The sequence below is a fragment of the Hemibagrus wyckioides genome, linkage group LG04, assembly GCF_019097595.1.
Source record: "Hemibagrus wyckioides isolate EC202008001 linkage group LG04, SWU_Hwy_1.0, whole genome shotgun sequence".
Lineage (NCBI taxonomy): Eukaryota > Metazoa > Chordata > Actinopteri > Siluriformes > Bagridae > Hemibagrus > Hemibagrus wyckioides.
In genome coordinates, this window is record NC_080713.1 from 17,794,568 (window position 1) to 17,819,559 (window position 24,992).

Sequence of the window (24,992 nt, forward strand, 5' to 3'; positions counted from 1 at the left end):
TAACCATGATGTACTGCTTAGGAGCACTGTGATATTTCATTGATTACAAAGTACTGTAAATTAAGTGTTACTGAATGAACCAATAATCTTTTATCATTCTTCCCATTTTTACAGGATGTTATATATACCTTTTTATTGTACTCATGTCTATATACTGTTTTATATTATGAATACTAACAGTATTGATAAAGTCTACTAGAAACAAAGAGTAACAAAGAGTACAAAACTGGGAATCAGAAAGTGAATTAGAACTGATTTGTTTTCTTAAGGCTCCTATTGATCCGAGCTCACATTTAAATAGACCTTGAAGAAATGACCCAGTTGCATCCTTGGTAGAACATCTATTCTGCTCAGTCATTAGTCAGTAATTAATTTGGTAGCAATGTCAGTAAACATTCCTCCTTGAACACTATGTTATCAAGGGAGGAACGGCAGCTTAATAATGATTCCTATCCCGGTGCTGGGTGAGTACAGGTCCCCACACTAGCACTTTCTCAGCAGGAAAGAAACCCACAGTGAGAGTTTGTCTGAGATGAATGAGGGCAGTAGGGATGACTAGCAACATAGTGGCAGATACAACTCACACACCCTTCTGGCGGTTATTCCTACTCAGCACTATTCACTGCTCATGACTATCGGCAGGTCTTTCTGTATATTTAGAAAAACATCCATCAGCACTGCTTCATGTAAGGCATCCCAAAAGCTTTTTCCCTCTACAGTGGCCAGGCTCACTCTACAGGCTAATAAATAACGTTGTGATGAGTGTCAAAGGAGCCCTAGAAAGGACGGTGGGCCACGTCGTGCAGACAGTATTGGCAGTTTTTATGGTAGTATGCTTAGCAAAGCTGCCAAGTGACATTTATCACCAAGTTTACCAAATAAACATTGCTTTCACACCAAGCCCTCAGAGCAATACAGCTGTCCTTGTAGGCCCATTAGACTGTGACAGCCGGACACAGGACTCAGATAAATGTCTTGAAGGTTACTTATGGGAGGAAGCACATGATATGAATCTGTGCTTTGTCGTTTTTTCTCATCTGTACTGTCACTGTAGCAGTGCTGGGGCAGTATTTTCCTACCTATAACCAGAGTGATTCAGAACAGTATATTCTGTATATAAATATGTATTAAGCTGAGAGGGCTTTATTCTTATCAAAAGAGTATGAATACATTGGCTGAATATATTTAATTAACTGTATATATTTATTGATTATACTAAATATAATAAACAAATATATTTTGGATATGTATTATTGATTTATTAAAAAATTTCCAGTGTTTATGATGCTGTTTGCCATAATTGGCCATAGAGACATTGGCCCTTTCATCAAAATTGTATACAATCAGATGTAACCATTAAAAAAAGGCCATACTGTGCCTTATCTGTGCATAATTTACTGAACGTCCCACAGAGCATCATTAAGCCCATTATTAAAGGATAGAAATAATATGACACAACTGCAAGGAGTTTGTTCACCAAAAGTCAGTGACCAAGTTAGAACTGCATTAGCTTTAGAATTAAAGCTACCAGTTTTATTCAACACAGTTATTTCTGTGTTCTGGTTAATAATGAGGATTTGTTTGTTTGCTTAGGATAGAAACTTGGCTCATTTTTGTTTATATATCAAGCTTTAATTAAATCTGAGCTCAGCCTGTTTTGATCTACTAAAATGTATGAAAATGTAGGTTTTAAATCAATACTAGACTTTAACTTTAAACAGCCTTATGTAAACACACACACACACACACACACCTGTCCCAGCAACATTCACCTAATACTATCAGGCATGAGAGACAGAGGGGGATTCAAATGCAGATTTTAATGGAACACGAACAATAGAGAAAACATAAACCAAAGACACCAAAACATGACCTATGATCTCAAGGCAAAAAACATACATACACACAGTAAACTAGAGGGTACACACTGACAGTAAATGACAATGAAAAAAAGGTGGGATATGGCACTAGCTCGGTTGTAAGCGCCCTTAACAGAAATTTTCCTGAGGGGGCATATGACATCCAGCCATACACGAGTGCTTCTGACCTAGTCTCCCAGCCCCTGCTGCTCACACATCAGGTGTTTTTTTCCAGAAGGGCTTCTTTCTACAGTGAAGAAATCTGTTGCCTCCATGTTAGGTCTGGCTTTTTTGTCAAGGATGGGAGACAAAGATGGAGATTTATATTTAAAGAAAACACAAAGGATACAGAAAATGTAACCCTAAAACACCAAAACTAGAACTAGCAACCTGACAACAAATCTAGACAAAGACATGACTTAAACACTCATGCTCATTAAACCAAAACATGGCTAAGGTGCAAACAGTCAAGTGACATGATCCAGGGAGGTACAATGGCTAAACTGAATAGTTGTCTGTGCCGTTTCTAGCATAACCACGACAAATGCCATTTATTTCCTTATATAAAAAGAATTGAAGAAAAAATTTTACTGACCCAGTTTTGATAGTTTTTAAGGCCCCCAAAAAGAATATTTGTATATACTCAGTCTTGGACACAAAAACCTCTAACTCAGCTTCAGTTAAATGTATTTTTTCCAGTTCAGTGTATGCCTTTCCTAGGATCTTGGGTAACTGTAATGTGATGTATGATGTCCTTTTATTGGCTCACTGCAGCAAGACATACATAAATTGGACCAAATTGGGTAAAGTAAAGGTAGGGTATATGAGGATAAATTGGGGCATGTATTATGTATATGACAAATAAATACATATTAGTGCACATGAGCTTATTATGACTGTTTTTATGAATCAGAGAATTTATTCAGCTTTGATAAGTAAGGTGTGCTTTTGATAGGAATAGACACAATTACAGATATGAATCAGTCGTTTTATTGTGCTTTTTGTTTTACTTTGCCTTCTTTCAATGACTGATTCATACACTACTGTTACACATGACATTCTAATACCTGTAATCAGTCTCTATTTGGCCAGAGTTTGAAGGTGGTCAAATCATTTTTCCTATGTAGTATGGGTAGATTGTTCATCTCATATTCTAATTGTTTATCTAGATTGTTCAAAGTTATGTACTGACTTCATATTAATAGGACACTGTATTTGTATGGCAGATATGCATTCACTGCAAAATATATATAAGCATTGACAATATCTTGAATATGGCCAAATATATCTAATAAGTATTATTATTATTATGAGATTATTATAAATCAAATAGAGAATTATTAAGGCTGTTTTTAGATATTCTTTACTCATATAAAATTCTAGAAATAGGTTTAATAATCTAATATATGGTCATTTTATTGGAAATGTTATAGGGAATATTAGATACATTTGGGTATATCCAATATATGTTCGCTTGCTAAAATGTAATTTTGTGCAGTGTTAAATGTAGATCTTTGTTTAAACTTGTAAAAAAGTATAGGGAAAGGTTTTATACTAGTACTGCTGAAAATATAGGAATACTGCTCATCATTTGCTTTTCAGTTTTTGCACTGATTGTAACATCCTTCCTAGTACACCTTCCCAGGACTATTCACATTTACTTCCTAAACATCTACACATCATTGAAATTGCATTGATACAGCAAACCAATATTTTCCTGACTGCTGAATCAGACCAGAAGCTGAATGGACTTTTCCTACAGAGACTTGAATATTGTTTCTGCAGAGAGATAACTTTAAACACTGACATTATGGATCTGGAGCTTTGCATCTGCCAGTATTGTGTTGCTTACTGCATTCACCACATGTATTACTAATCCATTGTTACTGGATTAGACCGATTAATCTCAGTTCTTATAAAAGTACAGTGTACAAGCTAAGATCTATTTCTCGGAGTGAAGTCAGTTAAGAGAAGGTGCATGGGTTGCATCCCCAATACACACCCTCTGATTTGCTGGTTAGAGCAAAGCCTGGTGCCATTAATGTGGGTTACATTGCAGGTCTCACTACTTGAGTTGAATTCTCTGCCCACACATAGACACACTCATTCAAACATGCACACACAAGTCTGTCCCTATGAGGCGTGGTGTACTCATCCATTTCTTCCTAATTCCCTTCAGATTTCTACTCATTTTTCTCAGAAACTTTTGTTTCCTACCCTAAAAAAACTAACTGGTGCACATCAGAGTGTGTATGTTTTTGCAGCCTTTCCTGTGGTGCTGAATGAACTCTGGCTCCTTAATCACTGCTAAATGCTGTCAGAGGTCCACAGTGACAGCCAGGTTCTGGAGAGTCTGTAAAAGCTTCTATATAGGGAGAGATGGCAATTTAATGGGCTTGAGCTAGAGGTGGGCTAAGGAGTCACGTTGCTGGAGAAAAGGAGACTTTACGTCTTCCAATGGCAACATGTTGTGAAGCTTCTGGGGGCCCAAAGGGGAAAACATTTCTGCTAAGTTCTACCTGAATTTCCCACTTTAGTTGTCTGTTCTTTTCCACAGTAATTTAGTGCCATTAAAACGAGCCACGCAGGTGGATTTCTGGCTGAAGCTGAAGAAGCGAGGCTCTCACTTTAGGTCTGATGAAGGTTTGACGAGGTCTGGGGTCAGACAGCTGGTGATGTGCTGTGTTTGTCTGCTCTCTCTCATCAGCGTGGGAGAGCTGAATGGTGGGGGGTGGACAGATGATTGACTGTAAGCGGAGCAAGCGATGAACTGCTCATCCATCTCACCTGACCACCCACCGACTCTCCGCTTCCATAGGGGCTTGGTCATTTGTGTGGCATGTGAGCTAAGACTTCATGCCAGATTTACTCAAATCAATAGCTCGCTCAGCCACCTCCTCTGGGCCACTTAATCCAGCATACTCCAAACAAGTCTAAGAAGCCACTCTACTGGTTGACCCCCCTTTGTTGACGGCTTTTTCTCCAAGTACTGATCATGTGCTTCAGGCAAGCCAACAGGCTTTGTCTGGCAAGCCAACAGGTTTCACAAAGACCTCATCCTTTTCTAACAGATCCCTTTCAACTCAGCCAAATGAACACAGGTAGACCATTCCCCAGATCTGTTAGCATTTATCAGCAATGAAGCCAGAATCAATATATAAATATTCACTTCCTGCAGCTCAGGCTTCCTGCTGGGGTTTTTTATTGCAGTGTCTGCTGGAGGTGAATGAGAGACATAAGGTTGTCTGAATCACTGCCAGTTTATGTTGTGACAGGACAATATCTTGGGAAAAGGCAAAAATGGTGGCATACTACCTTAGTGATTATATTGTTTTCATTGATTTTTCTTATAGAGAAATTATAGTATGTGTGTGGATCATACATATATATATATATATATATATATATATATATATATATATATATATATATATATATATATATATAAAATGAGTGTGTGTGTGTGTGTGTGTGTGCCCTCCATCCAGGGTGTATCCTGCCTTGATGCCCGGTGACGCCTATTTCAGGCTCCCCGTGACCCGAGGATAGATTGGATAAGCATACATATATATATATATATACATATATATATATATATATATATATATATATATATATATATATATATATATATGAGAGAGAGAGAGAGAGAGAGATGCATGTAGTATTCCGCCTTCTAACCACAACCTTTAACTTAATTTGGTATCAGAAGTTCAGATTTGAACTCACAGAGAAATTCAGAATTGAGCATGAAGTGATGAAAGGCCAAAGTGTGGAAAAAGATAGGCTCATGTTTTAAAACATTTGAGCTGATTGGGCAAGCATTTGGTGGTAAAGTCATGGATTGGGCTTCCATATATGCTTCTGGAACAGACACTAATATTTATTGATGATGTAACTCATGATGGAGGCAGCAGAATGAATTGAGAAGTCTACAGAAACATTCTGTCTGCCAACAGACAGAATCTACAGAGAAATGCATCCAATTTAATTGGGAGGAATTTCAACATGCAGCAAGACAATGACCAAAAAGACACTGCCAACACAACAAAGGACTTCATCAGGGAAAAAAATGGAAGGTTTTAGACTGGCCAAGTCAATCACCAGACCTTAACCCAATTGAGCAGCATTTCACCTCCTAAATAAGAGACTGACTGGAGACCCCCCCCCCCCCCCCCCCCCCCGCCAAACAAACAAAAACTGAAAGAAGCCATGGTCTATGGCTGAGGAACCATCGAAAAATTAGATTACAACAATTTGTTGATGTCAGTGAGTCACTGTCTACATGCAGTGATATGCAAGTATTATGGGTTATTTATGTTCATTTATGTTTAAACAATCTGTTCCAATACTTTTCACCTTAAAATGTTGTAGTGTGCTACCCAAAGTGCCATCTTCTAAGTTGTTTAACATAGCTAGATCATTTCTACTTATCTTCTGATCTCAAATGTATTTGGTGTTTAGGAAAAACAAAAGAATTGGCCTTAAAGGGTCTAGATGGTGATTGACATGTGTTGGCTTGTTTCTGCATGGTACTGGCAATGGATTCTGGCCTGGTGCTCCAGATACAGCCTGCTGACATTTCTTTGTTCCTTTTTCAGTGTGTGATAATCTTGGACTTTACCCACTGCACTCCCACAGTTGTACTTCATGCAGCAAACATTTGTTTTTCCCTGAACCCCCAGCGGTACCTTTTTTATGTTGCTTTATAGCATTTCCATTTCCATTTATTGATGTTCAAGATTTACAAGATTTATAGTGCAGTTATATAGAATTGCTACAAGGTTCTGTATGTGCCTTTGAAAAAATGATCAGTGCTAACTAAACTTACTACAGATAGGAACTATATTACTGTTACTAAATACTGTTTCATGGTTACAAGAGCTAGAATTAAAAGCCACATAATCCGAGATCTGAGCTTTATTAGTTTATTGTTTACTGTAATTAATATCCCTCTTCAGAAGAGGATGGGCTTCATGTTAAGTCTGGTCCCTCTTGTGGTTTCTACCATAAAATTCTATCTTAAGGATTTTCATCTAGACCCAAAGTTTTATATAGCTGCTTTTTGGCAGTAGTAATTGTTGTAAAGTGCTCTACAAATAAAGCTGAATTGAATTTAATTGGATTTGGAACATTTCTCACATGGGAGTAATAATGAGCATTGCCCTTCAAGGATTGGAATTGGAAACACACTGATTATTTTTGCCTGTGCAGTAGATTATTTCTTTCATTGCACATTTAATAACTTTATGCTCCTTGTTTAAATTATTACAATAAAACAGAATGAAACTTGTGTGTATGGGTTCCAGGTTATTTCTAATAGACCCATAAAATTCACTGTTCCTTTTGTTAATCTGTGTTAATGTTTGTGTCCTCTATGCTTGATTTTGTGCCCCAGGCTGTGAGAGTGGCTACTGGGGACCTCATTGCAGTAATCGCTGCCAGTGTCAGAACGGAGCCCTGTGTAACCCCATCACTGGGGCCTGTGTCTGCACCGATGGCTACCAGGGCTGGCGATGTGAGGACCCCTGTGAGCCTGGCTACTATGGCAAGGGTTGCCAGCTGCAGTGCCAATGTCTTAACGGTGCCACCTGTCACCATGGGACAGGAGAGTGCATCTGTGCCCCAGGGTATATGGGTGCTGTGTAAGTAGCTTATTACACATACTAAATGCATAAATATGGTCCACAGTAGTGTTGCTTTACAGCATTACCAGTGCTAACACTTTAGATTACAGTTTAGATTATTTTATTTTAATTACATGTTGTTGTTGTATTTTTTTGGCAAAAGTGCTCTTGGATTTTCATATATCTTGCCCAGTGCTGTGGCACTGAGAGTCTGAGCATGTTTTTGTTCTTGTACTACGGCAGCTGCGGTGTGCGCTGTCCCTCCGGCAGTCACGGGACCCAGTGTGAGCAGCGCTGCCCCTGCCAGAATGGTGGAACCTGCCACCACATCACTGGAGAGTGCTCATGTCCGGCTGGCTGGACCGTAAGGCTCACTGCATACAACCAGTGAAAGACTAGAAGTAGGAAAGTGACAAGGGAGATGAATGAAAGAATGACAGAGAATGGAGAGGGAACGGGGATCAGGGGACAGATGATGAGGGGAAAGGTTGAGAGAGAATGAAGGAGAGGGGAACGAAGGATGACTGATGGAGAAATGGATGACATGAGATGGAATGAAACTGAAAGAGTCATGGAGAAAGGGTAATTGGGGCTAAACTAGGGGTTAAATGAATATAGAGTTTTTTCAGATGGGGGAGTAGTGGGGTAGAGATTGAGTGGCAGGGATCCTGCATATGCAGAAATTTAAGAGTAAAAGAAATACATGCTATCTGCGAAGCACCTTAAAACAGTGATGCTTGTTATTAGTATTAAAAATGAAATGTGAAAAAAAAGTCTCATTAATACTCATTGTGTGTCATCTTTCTGTTATATCCCTGAGGCTTTTAGTGATAACATTGATTCGATTTGTGTAAATTGGACTCTTTATTCTCCAACACTCACACACACACACACACACTCTTATTTTCCTTTTTCTTATACCACAGGGGTCTGTGTGTGCCCAGCCCTGCCACTTAGGCAAATTTGGAATCAACTGCAGCAAGGACTGCTCGTGCCGTAATGGGGGACTGTGTGACCACATCACTGGCCAGTGCCAATGTATAGCAGGCTACACTGGCCGCAGGTACACATGAGGGTTTAAAACATGAAATCAGCACTCCATCAGTTACATTGATAAATAACATGGCCACCTTATTTCTTCTATTTTTGGTGTTATTGAGTGTGCAAAATTTCACTTTATCAATTCAATTCCTTTATCCTCTCACTGTCAACTCAACATGCCTCTTTACTGTGGCCACATTGTAAGTTCCATTATGTTGCTTTTCACATAAAGGCTAAGGTTTATTTATTGCCTTGTCTTCTTGCTTTTGAAAACAAATAAAATAAATGGTACATGTTTTTGACTTATTATATGTTTATCTGCTCTACCATTGTGTTCATCTTAATCTGATCCTCCTGCGTTCATCAACCCCACTCCTGGCTCTGCTCTGGTTGTTTCTAGCCATTAATTACTGGCAATGGAGTTGTATTAGGAGTCAATTGAAATGGCTGTGTCTCTTTATTACCCTGAGTTGTCCTGAGGGTTTATTAGCTTGCTAAGGCGATTGTCTGTAGGATAAAATGCTTCTAGGACAAGTCCTTCTTTTTCTCTAATATTTTGCAAAATTGCTCTCATTCATTTGCTCTGTGACAGGTGAATTAACCCAGCAGGAATGATCTGAGATTGTGTTAGGACACCCCCTCCCCTCTTCCACCCCTTTGCAATAACACCCATCTCTCCCAGTACAACCGCTGCTGCTGTAATTTAAATGCGAAACATAACTAGTCCATTTTATAATTTAATTGAGCTATTTATCTGTCTCCTAATGGCTTCATTGGACACTTGAGATTGATGCTCTGCCAAGATTGTATATTTAACTTCTTGAAAAAGTCCTCTCCTTAAGTCACTTTGCTATTCCACACAGAGAACAGCCATGGTTTTAATTATATTCACTGTAGATAATGACAGTGGCCTCACCTTGCTCTGCTCCATAGGAGAAGATGAACACAAGCAGTGCCAAAACATTGCAGAACTCCGACTTATCACCTCTAGATATGCCTGGCCATAAATAAGACAACCTCAGACTATGTTTTCCTAACGTGTTCCTAATGACAAACTGGCAGGACACTAAAAATTAAGAGTGTGTTGAGCTCTTCCACTCTCAGTAAAGTATGTCTATCGTGCCAGGTGCCAGGAGGAGTGTCCTGTCGGTACATACGGCCAGCAGTGTGGCCTCCATTGTGACTGTCAGAATGGGGCCAAGTGTAACCACATCAACGGCGCTTGTCTGTGTGACACCGGCTTTAAAGGACCGCACTGCCAAGAGAGATTCTGCCCCCCAGGGTTGTACGGGCTTATATGTGACAAATACTGCCCTTGTAATTCTACAAATACTTTGAGGTAAGCACACAGAGGTAAACACCATACTAAACATACTCAGATCACATACAGCACTTAGACTAGACATCATATACCTCCTCATCTTTTGCAGTATATGAATGTATTTGTACAACACCTGATTCCACAAATTAGATTCTCTGCCTTGCTGATCAGAAAAACTCATTAGGTGAAGCAGGTGCTGCATTAGAGGGTTAGAATTTATTCAACGCTACACAGTTCATTTATGACCAGATAGAAATGTAATTACCTTTTGTCTAAAGTAAGAAATTATCATATTCGTTTAATATCAAGTGCTATAGAGGAAATAATTCATGTATACCATTTAAAGCAAACGGCAATACTCAAAGATGGGACTTACAGTACATTCAGAAGAAAGAGTATGCTAATTGTCAGACATCAGAGCTGCTTACCGAGTTACACAGCTGCTTACGTTGAGTTTAATCTGTTTATTAAAATGACATTTGTGTAGTTGGCAGGTTTTTTCTTGACTTTTTTTTTTTTTCAAAAGTGGTAAACATGATTTGTAATACAATGAAGCCTAAAGGTGAGAGGTAGATGGTTTTTAATTATTTTTGAGTGTCCACAGTGAACTGTCTAAATAAAGGGAAGTATTGAATCTATTATTAGCCTAATATTACTGACAATATACTGAGGCTGATAGTCATTAATAGTCCAAGTCTTGATAATAGTGCTAATTTGCCAAGTTTTTAAATTTGTTTTCATTTACCAATTTGGAATCAACTCACGTTACTTGGCTGCCAAGTCAAAAAACATCATTTTTATACCACAGGAGTATAATAATGAAGGAGGCCAAATGGGGAAAGTGATACAGAAATTCACAGTTTTTGTTACTCACTTAACACTGCGCACACACTCTCTATTAAAGACAATATCTAAACACCATATAAGTTAGATTCTTAGTGAGAGAGGAAAATTATTGCAACAGAAGAATGGGAACATTCAATTAACCTTCACTAATCACTTTATCCTGGTTAAGGTTGCATTGAATTCCCAGCCTATACTGGGAACACTGGGTTCAAAGCTGGAATATACCCTGCATGGTATCCATCACAGTGGTCCATGCACATGAATATTCACTCACTTATTCACATATAGTGATGGTTTTGTATAGCATAACAGTACAATACATTACTATGGAACTCCGTCTGAGCCATCACAGCAGTCATATTCACTCTCTTCACTTTACAGCATGACCTGAGTGTTTAGTGTCTGGATCCATTAATTTCATTCTGCTCTCAAGAATACAGAACACCTTTCAGTGATAGTGTGCCACTCACACTTTATAAAACCCCATGCATCCTTTATTAGTTTTAATTTCCTGCCTGTCTTTTATTCTTACTCTGTTGTTATTGGAAGCAGTGTTTGTTACTTTTCTGTGAGCCTATTCACATACTTCTTTTCCCCATCTCTTTCTCTCTCCATATTTCTCTCCATACCCCCCCCCCCCCTTCAGCTGTCATCCTCTGACAGGGGAATGCTCCTGTACAGCCGGGTGGACTGGTCTATACTGCAATGAAATGTGTCCTCCGGGTTACTACGGTGAGGGCTGCAGCCTGAAGTGCCAATGTGCTAATGGAGCAGACTGTCATGGGGTCACTGGGGCCTGCATCTGTGCTCCTGGCTTCATTGTGAGTCCAACATCCATCACTGACCTATTTATACTAAGGAATCCTGTGATCTAATACAGGCAAACGGAGCTTTGACCTGAAATCAGCTATGGCAGAAGAGTCTACCTGTGACATTTTTTCTTTGTCTTGTGACTGACCATTTGGTGCAAATGGATATTTGTGTGGAGAAAGTGAGTGGGTTGAGGAGGTGTAATCAAATTCAGAGCAATAAGATTTGTCTCCTGGGCTACTAAGGAACAGCACAGAGAAAAGAGCTGCATTGTTATGGAGATCTGGCACTTGACACATCTGCCATCTTAAAAATGTGTTGTTCAAAGTTATTTTCTTGTCATCTCATTTGAGGTAATAGTGAAGCTCAGCAGTGGAGTTTAGCTTTTAAAAAGCTTTTTATAGGGTTGTACATGCACATGCACACTAACACACCTGCAGTTTCTTGCAGCCTTCAAGCTCAGCAGGTACTGAAAGCTTAATACTGCCTTATAATAGACGTGCCCTGTTACACAGCAGGCCTGGACTTAATATAAAGACCCTTGCCAAATGGAAGAAAAAGAAGAGTCAGAGATTCCCTCTGACATTAATAAAAAGTGTCTGGCATATGGAGCATGTTATACAAATCAGAATAATGGATCACGCCGGTTCTGGATAAGCCTTCCTCCCCGTAACTGCTAAGCAATGAGGGAAAACAGATGAAGATAGAAAGATGAAAAATGAGTGGTCAGATGTGATTAAGAATTATATTAATAAAATCCTGCCCTCTGGTTTTATTGTTTTATATAAGTATGTTATTGCCAAGCTTGTTAAGGAACAAATGCTTTCTCTTGTGATATAATAAAACAAAAAGAAGAAAGGAAGATATACTATTAATGACTTGGAGTGCTGCTTCCACTGCAGGTACTTTCAGTTACAAAGAGTGGAAGTCTCGCAATATAGATGAAGAGCTACACTCTGTGCTGGAGATAAAGACAGAAGCGGTGGCCTGATTAAGACAAACACAGAGCGAGTTGCTCCTGCCAACTCTTACCTTGGCTAGAACTGTTGAGCTGACTGGTAGCAGAGCTGCTGTGTCGGATTGCACCAAATAAAGAAGACATTGCCTGTGTCTTCATTTTCTTCTCCTGCTCTGCTTTCAAGAGGCCTTTTGCCAGTTTTATTAAACACAGCTAGAGGAGCTTTGCCCAGAAAACTGAGTTAACTAAATTGCAGTGGAATGGGGACACTGTGCTCAGTTTCCCAGTTGAATCTTCCATTCAAGCTTATGGGATATCTGTCAAAAATAAATAAATAATGCACCTATAATGCCCCTAGAGCTGTTATATCTCAACATAGGGGAGAAGTTGTTTTCTGCTGTACAGCTGGTATAAGTATATGGATGCTTGGAATTTAAGGTTGGGGTAACACTTCAAATCAGTATAATATATGGAAATGTATTCTCCCTCACATCTCCCTAAAATACCAGCAGTGTCAAAGTCTCTCTGTCCTTTGATTCTGGTATGGTCTAAGTCTTGCCTGAACACATCATCATATCCAGAGTTTTTTATTCTGGCTCTAAGCCTCATTCTTTTTTATCTTCACAACTACAGATTCATGTTACTGCCACTAAACCTTTGTCCATACTTTACACAAGTTGTTCTTGGTGTGATAACAGCTTGAATTCTCACTTTCACACCATTCAAATGCTTTTCAGGCCAACTCCTGCTTTCACACAATTTCAGCATACTGTTTGAGGGCCAATAAACAAATTTAGATTCAGTGTTTGAAGGATGTTCATTTGTTTTTCCTCATCCTTTTTACACCGGTTAAGGTCAATATTTGAGCCATTAGGAATGTATTAGATATGTACAGTTTTAATATCTCCACAAAGTCCATCATACAGCAATTATTTCGTATTCTATACAAATTAATTTATTCATGAACAACTGGAAGCTCCAAATGAAAGACAAGCATTATCCCCAGATAAATTTAACAATTTCTTGGTTAGGCTCTTCATTGTGTACTTTAAACCTAGTGCATTCATATTCCTGTGTGTCATTAGTGGCTGAAATGATTTTACCACAAGATCACTCACCAGCAAATTACTGGAAGTCAGGCCAACAAACTTTCCAGCTGCATGCGCTGCTGCACTCACAAACTACTTTCACATCTCCACAATCCCTTCAAGAGAACTGCCAACGTTTGCAGTCTGGAAGTTGTCACTTTTGAGCGGAACAAAGATAACAGCACGTAGATTGATAAAAAATTAATTCGCAGATGTAAGCTTTTCATGTGGGCATGTGGAGAGAGAATGGGTGCAGATGGAGTGGGAGCGTGCGTGAGACGATGAGCGCGATGAGCAGGGAGAAAAGCATAGCAATGAGAAATGAGTGCACGAGAGAGATAGTAGTGAAATAGAGACAGAATGTTGGAGAGCAATAGAGTAAAACAGAGTCTCTCACAGCTCAGTGAAATATTTCATTCAGGCTTCCCTCTCAAACATAGTTCCAGATGCTAATGAGCTCTGTCCCACTGCTTGCACGAGGGAGTCAGGAGCCACCCTGCACTCTGCTGCTGCACCGCTAATTGGAAGGCTAAATCATCATGTCAGCTGTCAATCAGAGGCAGGGATGACACAGCCAGGTACTTGAGATGTCCAGCTAAGGGAGATAAGATCCTGCTAAAGCACACAGATTGCACAGGGTCCGGCTCAGATAGAGCCGGGGCTTTGAGAGCTCAGTGCATCTCAGTCACCAGTCACTGGATGGTAATGGATAGATGAGGGGCTGAGGGGCTGGGCAGTCTCACATGGTCTGCTCATTAAATCTGGGCTCCGGCATAGGGACTGAAGCTTCCTCTACTCCCATATGCTGTAGATCCATGTTTTGCTATTCTGCCTCATTTGTACACGTGATTCAACTCATTAGCTAATTACCAAGGCCTTCATGAGTTGAATTTGACATACCAGAGTAAATGAGGAAAAACCCGACATTCCGTCTGATTCTGAAACGTGACTACCAGTCATATTGGCTTTGGTGTGTATTTTACACAGAGGTTGCATGCAGACATTTTGTTGCAATTATTAATATGATGTGAAGGTTCACTGAGAATCTGAAACTAAAAAATTCTCTAATTAGGAGAGTTTAAAACTGTTATTGATATCCCTAGCAGCTATCCATATCATTAAGTATAGGAATTTGACAATCTGATGATATTTCCTTAATCCTACTTAATCCTAAGTGTGTGTGTGTGTGTGTGTGTGTGTGTGTGTGTGTGTTTGTGTGTGTGTGCATGTCTGTGTATGTTTTCCCAGGGAGATGACTGCTCCCAGACATGTCCTCCTGGATTTTATGGAACTAACTGCTCATCTGCCTGTCGCTGCCATAATCAAGCCTTCTGTTCTCCCATTGATGGCTCCTGCATATGCAAAGAGGGTACAATCTCTCTTACTCTCTCTCTCTTTATAACTCACCTTCTCCGTTTTCATCTTTCTTATACTCAGATAAATTATGGATATTTACATAAGCTCAAACAAGTTTGCAGCATGAACAGCACACAACAAATCAATGTGTTGTTTAATCAGAATCATTAAAATTGATTTACCATTGCTCACTTAATCAGTTCTTGCATCACTTTAAGACAGTCATTGATGAATTCTTATTCCAGATTTGTAAATACTGCTTTATTGGCGCACTCATTGTAATCTGTTTACCACTAGATCATGCAGCATTTAGAATGCATAAGAACAGAACTCAAAACACATGAACTTTTTTTCCTTTAAACTTCAATGCATACTATTACAAAATACTGCTTTCTTCAGTCAAAGGATCCACAAAGCCTGGAGGAAGTTTCACAAAATGAACTGAATTAATTACAGAAGTCTGTTTAGACTGTTAAAACACACCAGCATGGCCTAAACTGAACTTAGGGGAGCAGTGTGTGTGCAACTGAGTGCAAAATTTATACGCTCATGATACACTCATATAGCAACAAGACTATGTTACATTTCCAATGTTACGTTGATCCTTTAAGCATTAAAAATGGCCCACTATTGAATGTTAAGATATGAACAGGTAAACAGAGCACAAACTGTTATCAATTAAAAATGTGTGATTGTGCCCTGTGACGGTTTGGCACCCTGTCTAGTGTGTCCTCTGCTTTGTGCCCTTGGTCCCCTGGGACAGTCTCCATACTCCCTGCGACCATGTGTATGATTAGTGGTACAGAAAATGGTTGGATGGATATTCTTTAATAACCTGTATTCTACCCACTGTCTTCAGCTTCGTTCACATCCTCTGAACAGCTTTTAGACCATCTCAGTTGCAATATTTGAGATGTTTCAACTTATTGTACAATTTTCTGAGATATCATTAAAGCCCATTTTTCTTTATATATCTCATAACACTGTCTTCTTTAATTCAGGTCTGGAGATTGATAGAGTCATGGCAATACATTTTGTTTTGGATTGTTCCAAGCCATGTCCACATTCAATTTTTTATTTATTTATTTTATTTTGTACACCATAATATGGTACTGTTTCAAATATTTTCCTTTTTTTCCATTAAAAACAACAGGGAATGTCTCTGTTTGCGGCATCTGGCTGACTGTGCTTGGAGAAGGCACTGGTGCTGCATAAACATGGTTTAAGCACTTTTAGGACATACAGCAGCAATAGCTCCGGAGTTACAGATCCAGTCCCATCAGGCTGGAAGCAAACTCATTACAGTCGCCACCTTTAATCTACATCGCATTCATAATTCACCACTCTGCTAAAAGCTAGTGTTCTCTATGGCCTTACTTCTCTCTTTTTTTCTCACTAACTCTTTCTCTCACTGCCTAATGTCTAGCCTGAAGCCATGCAAGTATTCTGTTCATTGACCTCAGTGCAGTGCAGGCATCAGGAGGCTTAGGTCTTCCAACTCCTCTATCTGATTTGACCTCACTTCCCTTTTCTACCTCCCTGAGCACCACCTATTGATTGCATTTTAATTATAGACTTGAGAGGGCTCATTTGAGTAAAGTTAGAGCCATTATAGTGCAGTCTGTAGTGAGTCTTGTGGATTACCAGTATTCTAAACTTACTGCCTCTGGTTAGATACATTAAAGTTGATAACAAGTGAGTAAATTAGTAAATCAATTAATGGGCTTCCTGCTATGCCCTCTCTCTCGTTCTATCTCTCTCTCCGTCTGTTTGTCAGGCTGGCAGGGTGTAGACTGCTCCATCTTGTGCTCCAGTGGAACATGGGGTCTCAGCTGTAACCAGACCTGTATGTGCTTGAACAGGGCCGCCTGTGACCCCATCGATGGCTCTTGCTCTTGCGCACCAGGCTGGATGGGAAAGTACTGCCAGCTCCCTTGTGTTGTGAGTCATCAGTATTACCAGCTATGCTATTTCCACCTTCTTCTAGCTACACACAATATATTTGTCCTTACAGTTTGCAGAGAGATATGGATTGTGTGTTTGTGTGTGTGTTTTTTATGTGTGTGCACGTCAGGATGGCACCTATGGGCTGGATTGTCGGGAGCACTGTGACTGTAATCATGCCAACGGATGTGATCCCGTCAGTGGATACTGCCTCTGTTTGGCAGGATGGACTGGTGAGTAACTGCGTGCAACAGTGACACTAACATTACACCAGCAAACATCGTGATTGACTGTTACATGGCTCCAAACTTGGCATTGGAGACAACATACACCATAAGTAATGACACAGAAAACATTGCCAGAATTAAACGTGCCTGTGATTAGCAATAGATGAGACAGTATCATTTTCATTCCTCTTTGTATCCGTGAGGTCTGTGAAATCCTTAGAGAAAGTATGGAAAATTAAGCAAATTACTGTGCTCACGATTATGTGAATTTGAGTTGGGCTACAGCTGAACATTACTATAATAGCCTGTTCTGCTGTTAAAGTGCAGAAATCAGTGTTCATTTTCATTTACTTCAAAGTCTCAAATCTGCCTCCAGCCAAATGTCCTGATCATTTTGTGATTTTTAAGCACTAAACAAGGTGATTTAAAATGAATTTGATATTCTGCAATGGCATTGTATCAGCCCATAATTCTGCCTAGTTAAATATATCATTCAGATATATTTTTTGCTATAAAGCCATCATGTCTACAAAGGATTCCATTACCAGATCTTTCACTGCTTTCTATATCAAAGCCACCCTGATAGCAAAGGAATGATGGCCTAGTGTCAGGCCATGCTTACTTTCATCTGACCCACATGCCACCATGGAATAATGGTAATGAACTCATCTGAGTCTGGCTGTCAGAGCACAGCCACAACCCCACTTTTCTAAGCTCATATCTGAGACAAGATATGAACCTGAATTTACATTGGGTCACATTTATCCCAAAATTGGGGGAAAAACACTCATATGCTTGGTTGCTTTATGTCCATTTTTGGCCCATATTACCACTTCATTGCTATACTGTGTTGCCTGTGATCATCTGTATTGGACAATGCACATACTAAAGTTTTCTCAGTTAATCAGAAGAGTCCCAGTAGCCTTGGGATAGCCCAATTTAGCAATTTTTGAACAATGGAGCATTTATTATGAGAGTTTAAAACATGCCATCTAATTACCCTGTACTCTCTCATGACAGTTTTAAAGCCATATGGTCATATAAGCCGGCTGTAAAACTAGGGCTGTGTGTCCATTTTAGCTGAGTTAGAGAGTGGAACAGGCTCAGCCATTGTGTTCAGCAGGAGAGAGAGGGGTTGGGCAGCAGAGAGTATGCAGGGTCTCTATATCTCGCATCACCCAGGCACCTATTCTGGGAAAGGATTCAGCTCTCATTACTGGCGAGAAGGAGCCGGTCGCGCAAAGATCTCACGCTCTGAATCCTGCCCTGGTCTCGGCCATCTGCCCTGCCTAATGGAGTCACCGGGGTGCAAATGGGCCTGTGAGACACATTGAACATCTGAAGAGACATGCACTGCATGACAGTGATTTATGGAAATACAGGGACACAAAGATCTACAAGAGCATACAGCATGTGAGACAAGAGAATGAAGGCTCAATTTGGTCTTTGCACAAATGGTGATAGAAGGGGATGTAGCAAGAAAATGGGAATTGCAGTGTATGAATGTATTTACGATATAAAGGGTAATAAATGCATTGCAGGCACTGGTGTGAGAGCAGCATGAAAAAAAGATGGAGAAGGGAAATGAGATGGATGTGATTTTCTTAGCAAAGGTGTAAAAGCAAGTGTAGAAGTGGAAGGATAGAAGGGGCAATGGAGTAATGATCAAAAGTAGAGATATGCCTTAGAGAATATGTTTATCAAAGGAGAGAACTGGGAAGAAAGAGATTAAATGCTTACTCCAAAAGAAACTATGTGTGCACATGTAATATTGAGTAAGATAGAGGAAAAAGAAGGTAGACGGCAAGCGAGGGAGAGCGGTGTGTGGAGAGCTCCAGAACAAGAAGAATGACTGTAACACAGCAAGCTCTGAAAAGCTCCCTGTTGAATAGTTCAGTATGTACAGTATTACATGGTGCACATATATCTTTTATATCACAGTAGCTGTAGTGTCTTTCTTGGGCTAGTGAAAATGTTTTTGCCCTATCACACTGGCTGTCCTATTGCTAAAATATCCCAGACTTTTTGAATGAGAGAGATTAATGTTTTTGTGTAATACGACTGTTATGGTATCACTGCAATGGGAACAGAAACTTATGTGTTGAGTGAGTTGGACAGAAGCAAGACTCTGTTCAACTCTCTCTCTCTCTCTCTCTCTCTCTCTCTGTCTCTCTCTCTCTGTCTCTCTCTCTCTTTCTACTTTTATTCTGCACATACTCACAAAATATCCTTTTTGTTTGAGAGATGAGCTTGGCAACCACATACCAATTCTCTAGCAAGGCAAATCAGATTTTGCTGAGGTACCAAAACTGTAAATATTTCTCTATAACTCCACATGCAATGCTAATATAGCTATATATACCAACTGAGGAGAATGATTACATTACACAGAAGGGCAACCTAAAATACAAAGGTAAAATACATTCATATGGCGGCGTGGAGTATAAGCAAATAGAGTTTTTTTTCAGTACTGGGCATACAGTATAGTTATATAATCCATTAAATATATATTTAATAGAAATACATCGTACTTGCACATATACAAAAAATACCCTTTTAGCTTGAGAGACGAGGTTGGCAGCTGCACACATTCTATTCTAAAGGAAAAAAAGGATTTTGTAGGGTTACCATGTAGCATCACTTGTTTGCCTCAGGATCATGAAATTGGTGCTTATACCAATAGAATATACAGTAAAATATCAGTTCAGTTTCTACTGGTATGAATGAGTTCAATATTTCATCTTAGGCATGTGTATTTTCCCCAATAAATGAACATTTATTAGACAAACACTTCTACATGTGAATTACACCCAGCAAGGAAGATGAGACGTAAAGTGTCTCACAGCAGACAATATATAGTCATATATTAGATTAATTTTGCTGTGCAAATATTGTAACTAGCAAGCGTTAATATGAACAATTTCATTTTATCAACAAATTACTGTGTTAAGATTTTTTGAAGGAAAAAAGATGGCTAGTGCCTACAGTCTTTTATTTCTACTAGATTAAATTACAGCCAGTCAGAGTGTCTTGTTCCAAAGTTGGAAAAACACAGGTATTTTATTGTCTCTGGTAGGTCTTTACAGTAAAGAAGATTGTGTTTTGACTGAAAGGAATTTCACCCTATAAAACCCTACCACCGATAAATTCACCTCATGTTTTCTCACTCACTTATTATTCATTCAGCCCTGTTGGATGTTCTCATATGACATGTAGAATATGAGAATAAGTGCTTTATATATTTAACATGCACTTAAATTGTATGTGTATTGTAGTATGTGTATGTGTGTGTGTGTGTGTGTGTGTGTGAGATATGACACCAATCTTAATGCATGGCATCTTGTGAGTGAGTTACTCTGCTGATACCTCACTAACTGGCTAGTATAGTATCACAGACTCCAAGTCATATAAGTTTACACTCCATTCTTAATTTTTGCTTACTCCTTCTGCACTTCACTCTGCATACATTCTGTTTATCACCCTTTGCTGCACTTTTCTTTTCTCACCCATTGTTGACAGTAAAGTGCTGTTTTTCTGCCAATGCATACTGGAGCACAGTTGGGTTTTCCCCCTCTTTGAAGTTTCTAGGCTGGGTTTGTCTTAATCACTTGCCCCTGTGGGCTCCAAGTTATCATTACCCAACACCACCACCATCTTTCTGCCCCCCCATGGAATCTGTGCAGGTATGAAGGCTGGGCTTGAACACTGGAGCCAGGTCTAATTCAAAGCTGAGCCACTAATGCTGCTTTAATGGCTATGTCATTCACACAGAGAAGACTCCGTCAAAGGAAATTCCAAATGAGGGCTCATGAGAAAAAGCTGCTGCATGAAAGTGTGCTTAAAATGCTTGCAATGTGTGTGTGTCTGTGGTGAATTGTACCTCCTCTTGCCTCTACTTTATATTAGAGATTAGCTGATTTCTGGTTATTATTGGAGCTGTCTGGTGATTACTGGTGTTTATTGCATGTGTATGTGGTTATTATTGTATGAGTGGTTTTGTATGTATGTATGCATGTATGTATTTCAAAGTGCATAGAGTACACATTATTCTCTCACTTTGTTTGTGTTAAAGTGCTAGTTTTGCACATAACATTTCAACACTTCCAGTCTGACAGGCAGGCAATCTTGTGTGTGTATGTGTTTTCTTGGTGGACATCTTCCCTACTGCTTTTCACACAAGCTCTAGCACAGCTAAAAGAGAATAGGAGAGGAGGCCAGGCCACTCGGGGGACTCGGCCCTGTTAATGAACATGCTGCACTGGCAAGAAGGCCTGGTCTGATCAAAAATACATATGGAGCAGAGCACGGTGCCATGGCCAAGAAACGCCTGAACCCGCACACCCAGTGCTTTCAAAACTGGGACTTGATGTCTTCAGAGTGTGCTGCTACTCTGCTCAGCGCAATACACATGGCCTCCTGGGTGTCAGCTTAGCCTCACTCTCAGACTCGCATACAGAAGCACACTTATGTGAATTGCTCACATGGTGCAGTACACTGCTTGTGTCCTGTGTCACGTGTTACTTATTTTGGAGAATCTTAGATTTAGCTATGCCTGTCACAGCACTGCTCTTTTACTGCTTCCAAAAAATGCTGCTTAAGTTTTCTCTGCTCCTCCCAAACTCGTCTTGACTTTTATTTGATTTTTATTTTTGTTCTTGCGTATCTCTGGATAATGTCTCCTGTCACTTTGCTAATTTTGACATAAAACAATTTTGTTCTAATCTCTGTTCATGTATGTGTTTTTTAAACAGGTATCCACTGTGACAATGTCTGCCCACAGGGCTTCTGGGGGCCAAACTGCTCCATGACCTGCTCATGTCAGAATGGAGGCTCATGCTCCCCTGAGGATGGCACCTGTGTGTGCGCTCCGGGCTACCGCGGCACATCCTGCAAAAGAAGTAAGCATTCCCTTTAATATCTCTCTCCCTAAATTGTTCAAATGACAGAGGGTCATGTTAATAAATGTGGATTCCGTCCCATGTGGAGTTAAGTGGGTGTCCCAGTGAGAGTCTGAGGAGAGCAGCACTTAACCCTGGGTTAAAAGTGCAGGCCAGCCAGCACTTCATCATGGGCCAGCTCATAATCACTGCATTCGCACTCCAGGCCCTGCTTCCTGGGGATAGTCTGGAGCAATGGATGGCCTTCATCAAAGTAACCTCTCACACACCCTCTTCTTCCCTCTCCACCAGTGTGCTCAAATGATAAGGCTGCTGATTGCTTATAATTTTCCAGTGAAGAAAATCTGTAAACAGAAGCCAGTGACATGTGTTTTTGTGTTTGGGCACAGAAGGGGAAGTTTTTTTTTGTGTGTGTGTGTTTGTGTGTGTGTGTTTAGGCATTAGGGAATAGAGAAAAGGGGATGTGATAAATCTTCTCCGTTATATTGACTTTTCTACAGTATCTTAATTACAAGGGGTCTGCCACACACAGAAGGCGAGGTCACCCAGCCTATCCTGCTTTCTCTCACCACTTAGCACTACAGAAATTAAAGAATTAAATTAAAGAAATTTGGTAATGAAGAAAAATGCACAAGGAGTACAAATTTGGGAAAAGCATGATTAAAATGCAGGAGCTGGAGACTGGAGAAAAAACCACTAATTCACACCAATCACCTCAGTCTTCAGTCTATTTCTAGTTATTGCAGAGTTATCATCATAAAAAACTACTGCATATTTAGCTGCCTTCAACTTAGTTTATTGGAATTATTGCATGTGATTTGACAAGCTCCTGCAATGGCACAAAGGTTTTCTACAATGCTATGTCTCTTCATGCAATAAATATTGCCAAGGGCTTTAATCCACTTCTTTTTTCTTTTGCTACTCTTTACTCTTCTTTCCCCTGGTCTCTTCTCTTTCATTTACATGACAGTCTGTTCTCCTGGGTTCTACGGGCATCGCTGCAGTCAGACATGCCCCCAGTGTGTGCACAGCACAGGCCCATGCCATCATGTTACAGGCCAGTGTGAATGCCTGTCCGGATTTTTTGGCCCACTGTGCAATGAAGGCAAGTAACTCTTCTCTCCTTCATCTCATTTTACTACTCCCTCACCCTCCTTCTCTCTCTAGAGTAATGTATCTTGCATGTATCTTGTGTTTAATCTGCCTCTGATCTAGCTGATGCAATGACTGTTCATACACATCCAGTTTATTACAAAGGATGATGACAGCTTTTGATACATAACTTTAATGAAGCGACATTGTGTTAAAGCTCAAACCAGCTGCAGTGGGGCAGATTATGTGAAAAAATTATAAAAACATTAAGGTGATACAGTTAATGATCATCTCACACTATGTGATCCTCAGTCTGGTACAGTGTGGTACTCGGTGGGGAGTGGTGTACGGTACTCATTTGTGGCACAGCGAGCTGACTCCGCTTATCCATCGCACTGCATATAATTGGCATTATCACTGACACTGACAAATAACCTTCAGAGGAAATCTGAATATTGCTGAGGCCATTCTTTCTGACTGAGACAAACAGTGAAGCATCAGATCAATGCCGTGGTTATCCTGTTCAATGCTCTTGAACAAGGGAGAGAAAAGAAGATAAGCAAGTAGCCAAGCATACAGTAACCTCTTCACATATACTTTCAAATAAGTTAGAAAAGACTAACAGATTGTTTTTTTTTATCCTTTGAGCACACATAATTGAACACATGGTATGAAAATTAGATAACAAAAGGTTAGATGAGAAGGTTAACCTTCTCTGTTAGGGCACTAATAAATTTTCTTTATTTCTCTCGCTCTGTAGGTGTAACTTTGTAGCTTGGGTTCCTATTTTAAGCTCTCTGCCTCTCAGGCTGTCTGTGCATTTAAGCATTGCTAATAAGTGGTGACAAAAATTTATTTCCAAATGATTAGTCAGCCTGTGTTGTCAAGTTATTAAGTAGGGCCACTTTTCAGTCTTCTTACCAGCTGAGGCACCAGTTCATCAAATGGTGTGATACCAGGTCTGAAATGAGTTTGTCTAGCCAAACATTGGACCAAAGAAATTACCTGACCGCCAGAATAAAGCTAAAAAGTGGAATAATCAGAATACTAGCCTACAGCATTAACTAAATATATTCATGGGCACACATTGCTCAGTTGGCATGGCTGTGCATTCCATACATACAACAATGAAATCTAGTCACTTGTTATGAAAAGTAGGGCGATTTTTCACCATGAAAACCCTGTCAATTATTCAGCATCACACTCTTAGTGAATATAAATCAAATGAAATGACAGCACTTAGGCATTGTACCATTATGTGCTATTTGTTAAGAGGGAGGGGAAATATAATCTTTAGCTTTTTTGGATGTCAACTACTTGGGAATGAGAAAATATTTCACATGTTATTAATAAATCATTCCCCCTTTCAGCATTTGAAGTCCATGTTTCATATTGTGTAAGCAAAGTCTTTGAAAATTATATTTCATTAAACTATTTTGCTTGGTAGGATACTGGACCACTGGTGAGCCATGACAAACTATATAATCACCTTAGAGCTTACTTTTACTTTGTATTTTTCAACCATTTTTGGCAACGAACCAGCGACATGCCAAAGATTTCATAGAGATTATAGGTTTCAAGCTAATGATTGAGAATTTTTTTTTTTTTTTAATTCAGCTTTGAAAACCATGTTCAAGGACAGAAAAGTAGAGCTCATTAATACTGTGCTACAGGTCGGTGAGAGCTGGTCCAGTATAAAGTGCGGATTTATTACATGGTCTCCTTTCAATCCAAATTAATTAATAAATCATGTCTAGCTACATCAGTTGAATGGTGCAGAAGGATGTTAAGTTCAAATGTCAATCTGATGATGCTTTTACATAAGCATCACTGGCATTTAATGGAGTTTTGACAAAACTACGTTTTAGGAAAAAAGACCACACCTAAACCTACACTTTTCTCTTTTAGTTAATTTGTTTTACACC

The 24,992-nt window shown here is 39.6% G+C and overlaps 1 protein-coding gene across 1 annotated transcript in view; it reads left to right on the plus strand.

Moving 5' to 3' along the window:
- megf11 (multiple EGF-like-domains 11) overlaps positions 1–24,992 on the plus strand; it is a 113,316-nt gene that overhangs the window by 69,155 nt on the left and 19,169 nt on the right. The window contains exons 7-16 of the mRNA XM_058387616.1: positions 7,258–7,504; positions 7,730–7,850; positions 8,413–8,549; positions 9,654–9,866; positions 11,341–11,515; positions 14,799–14,919; positions 16,684–16,847; positions 16,981–17,083; positions 21,829–21,975; positions 22,946–23,080. Coding sequence (XP_058243599.1) covers positions 7,258–7,504; positions 7,730–7,850; positions 8,413–8,549; positions 9,654–9,866; positions 11,341–11,515; positions 14,799–14,919; positions 16,684–16,847; positions 16,981–17,083; positions 21,829–21,975; positions 22,946–23,080 — 1,563 coding nt within the window. The remainder of the gene's footprint in view (positions 1–7,257; positions 7,505–7,729; positions 7,851–8,412; positions 8,550–9,653; positions 9,867–11,340; positions 11,516–14,798; positions 14,920–16,683; positions 16,848–16,980; positions 17,084–21,828; positions 21,976–22,945; positions 23,081–24,992) is intronic.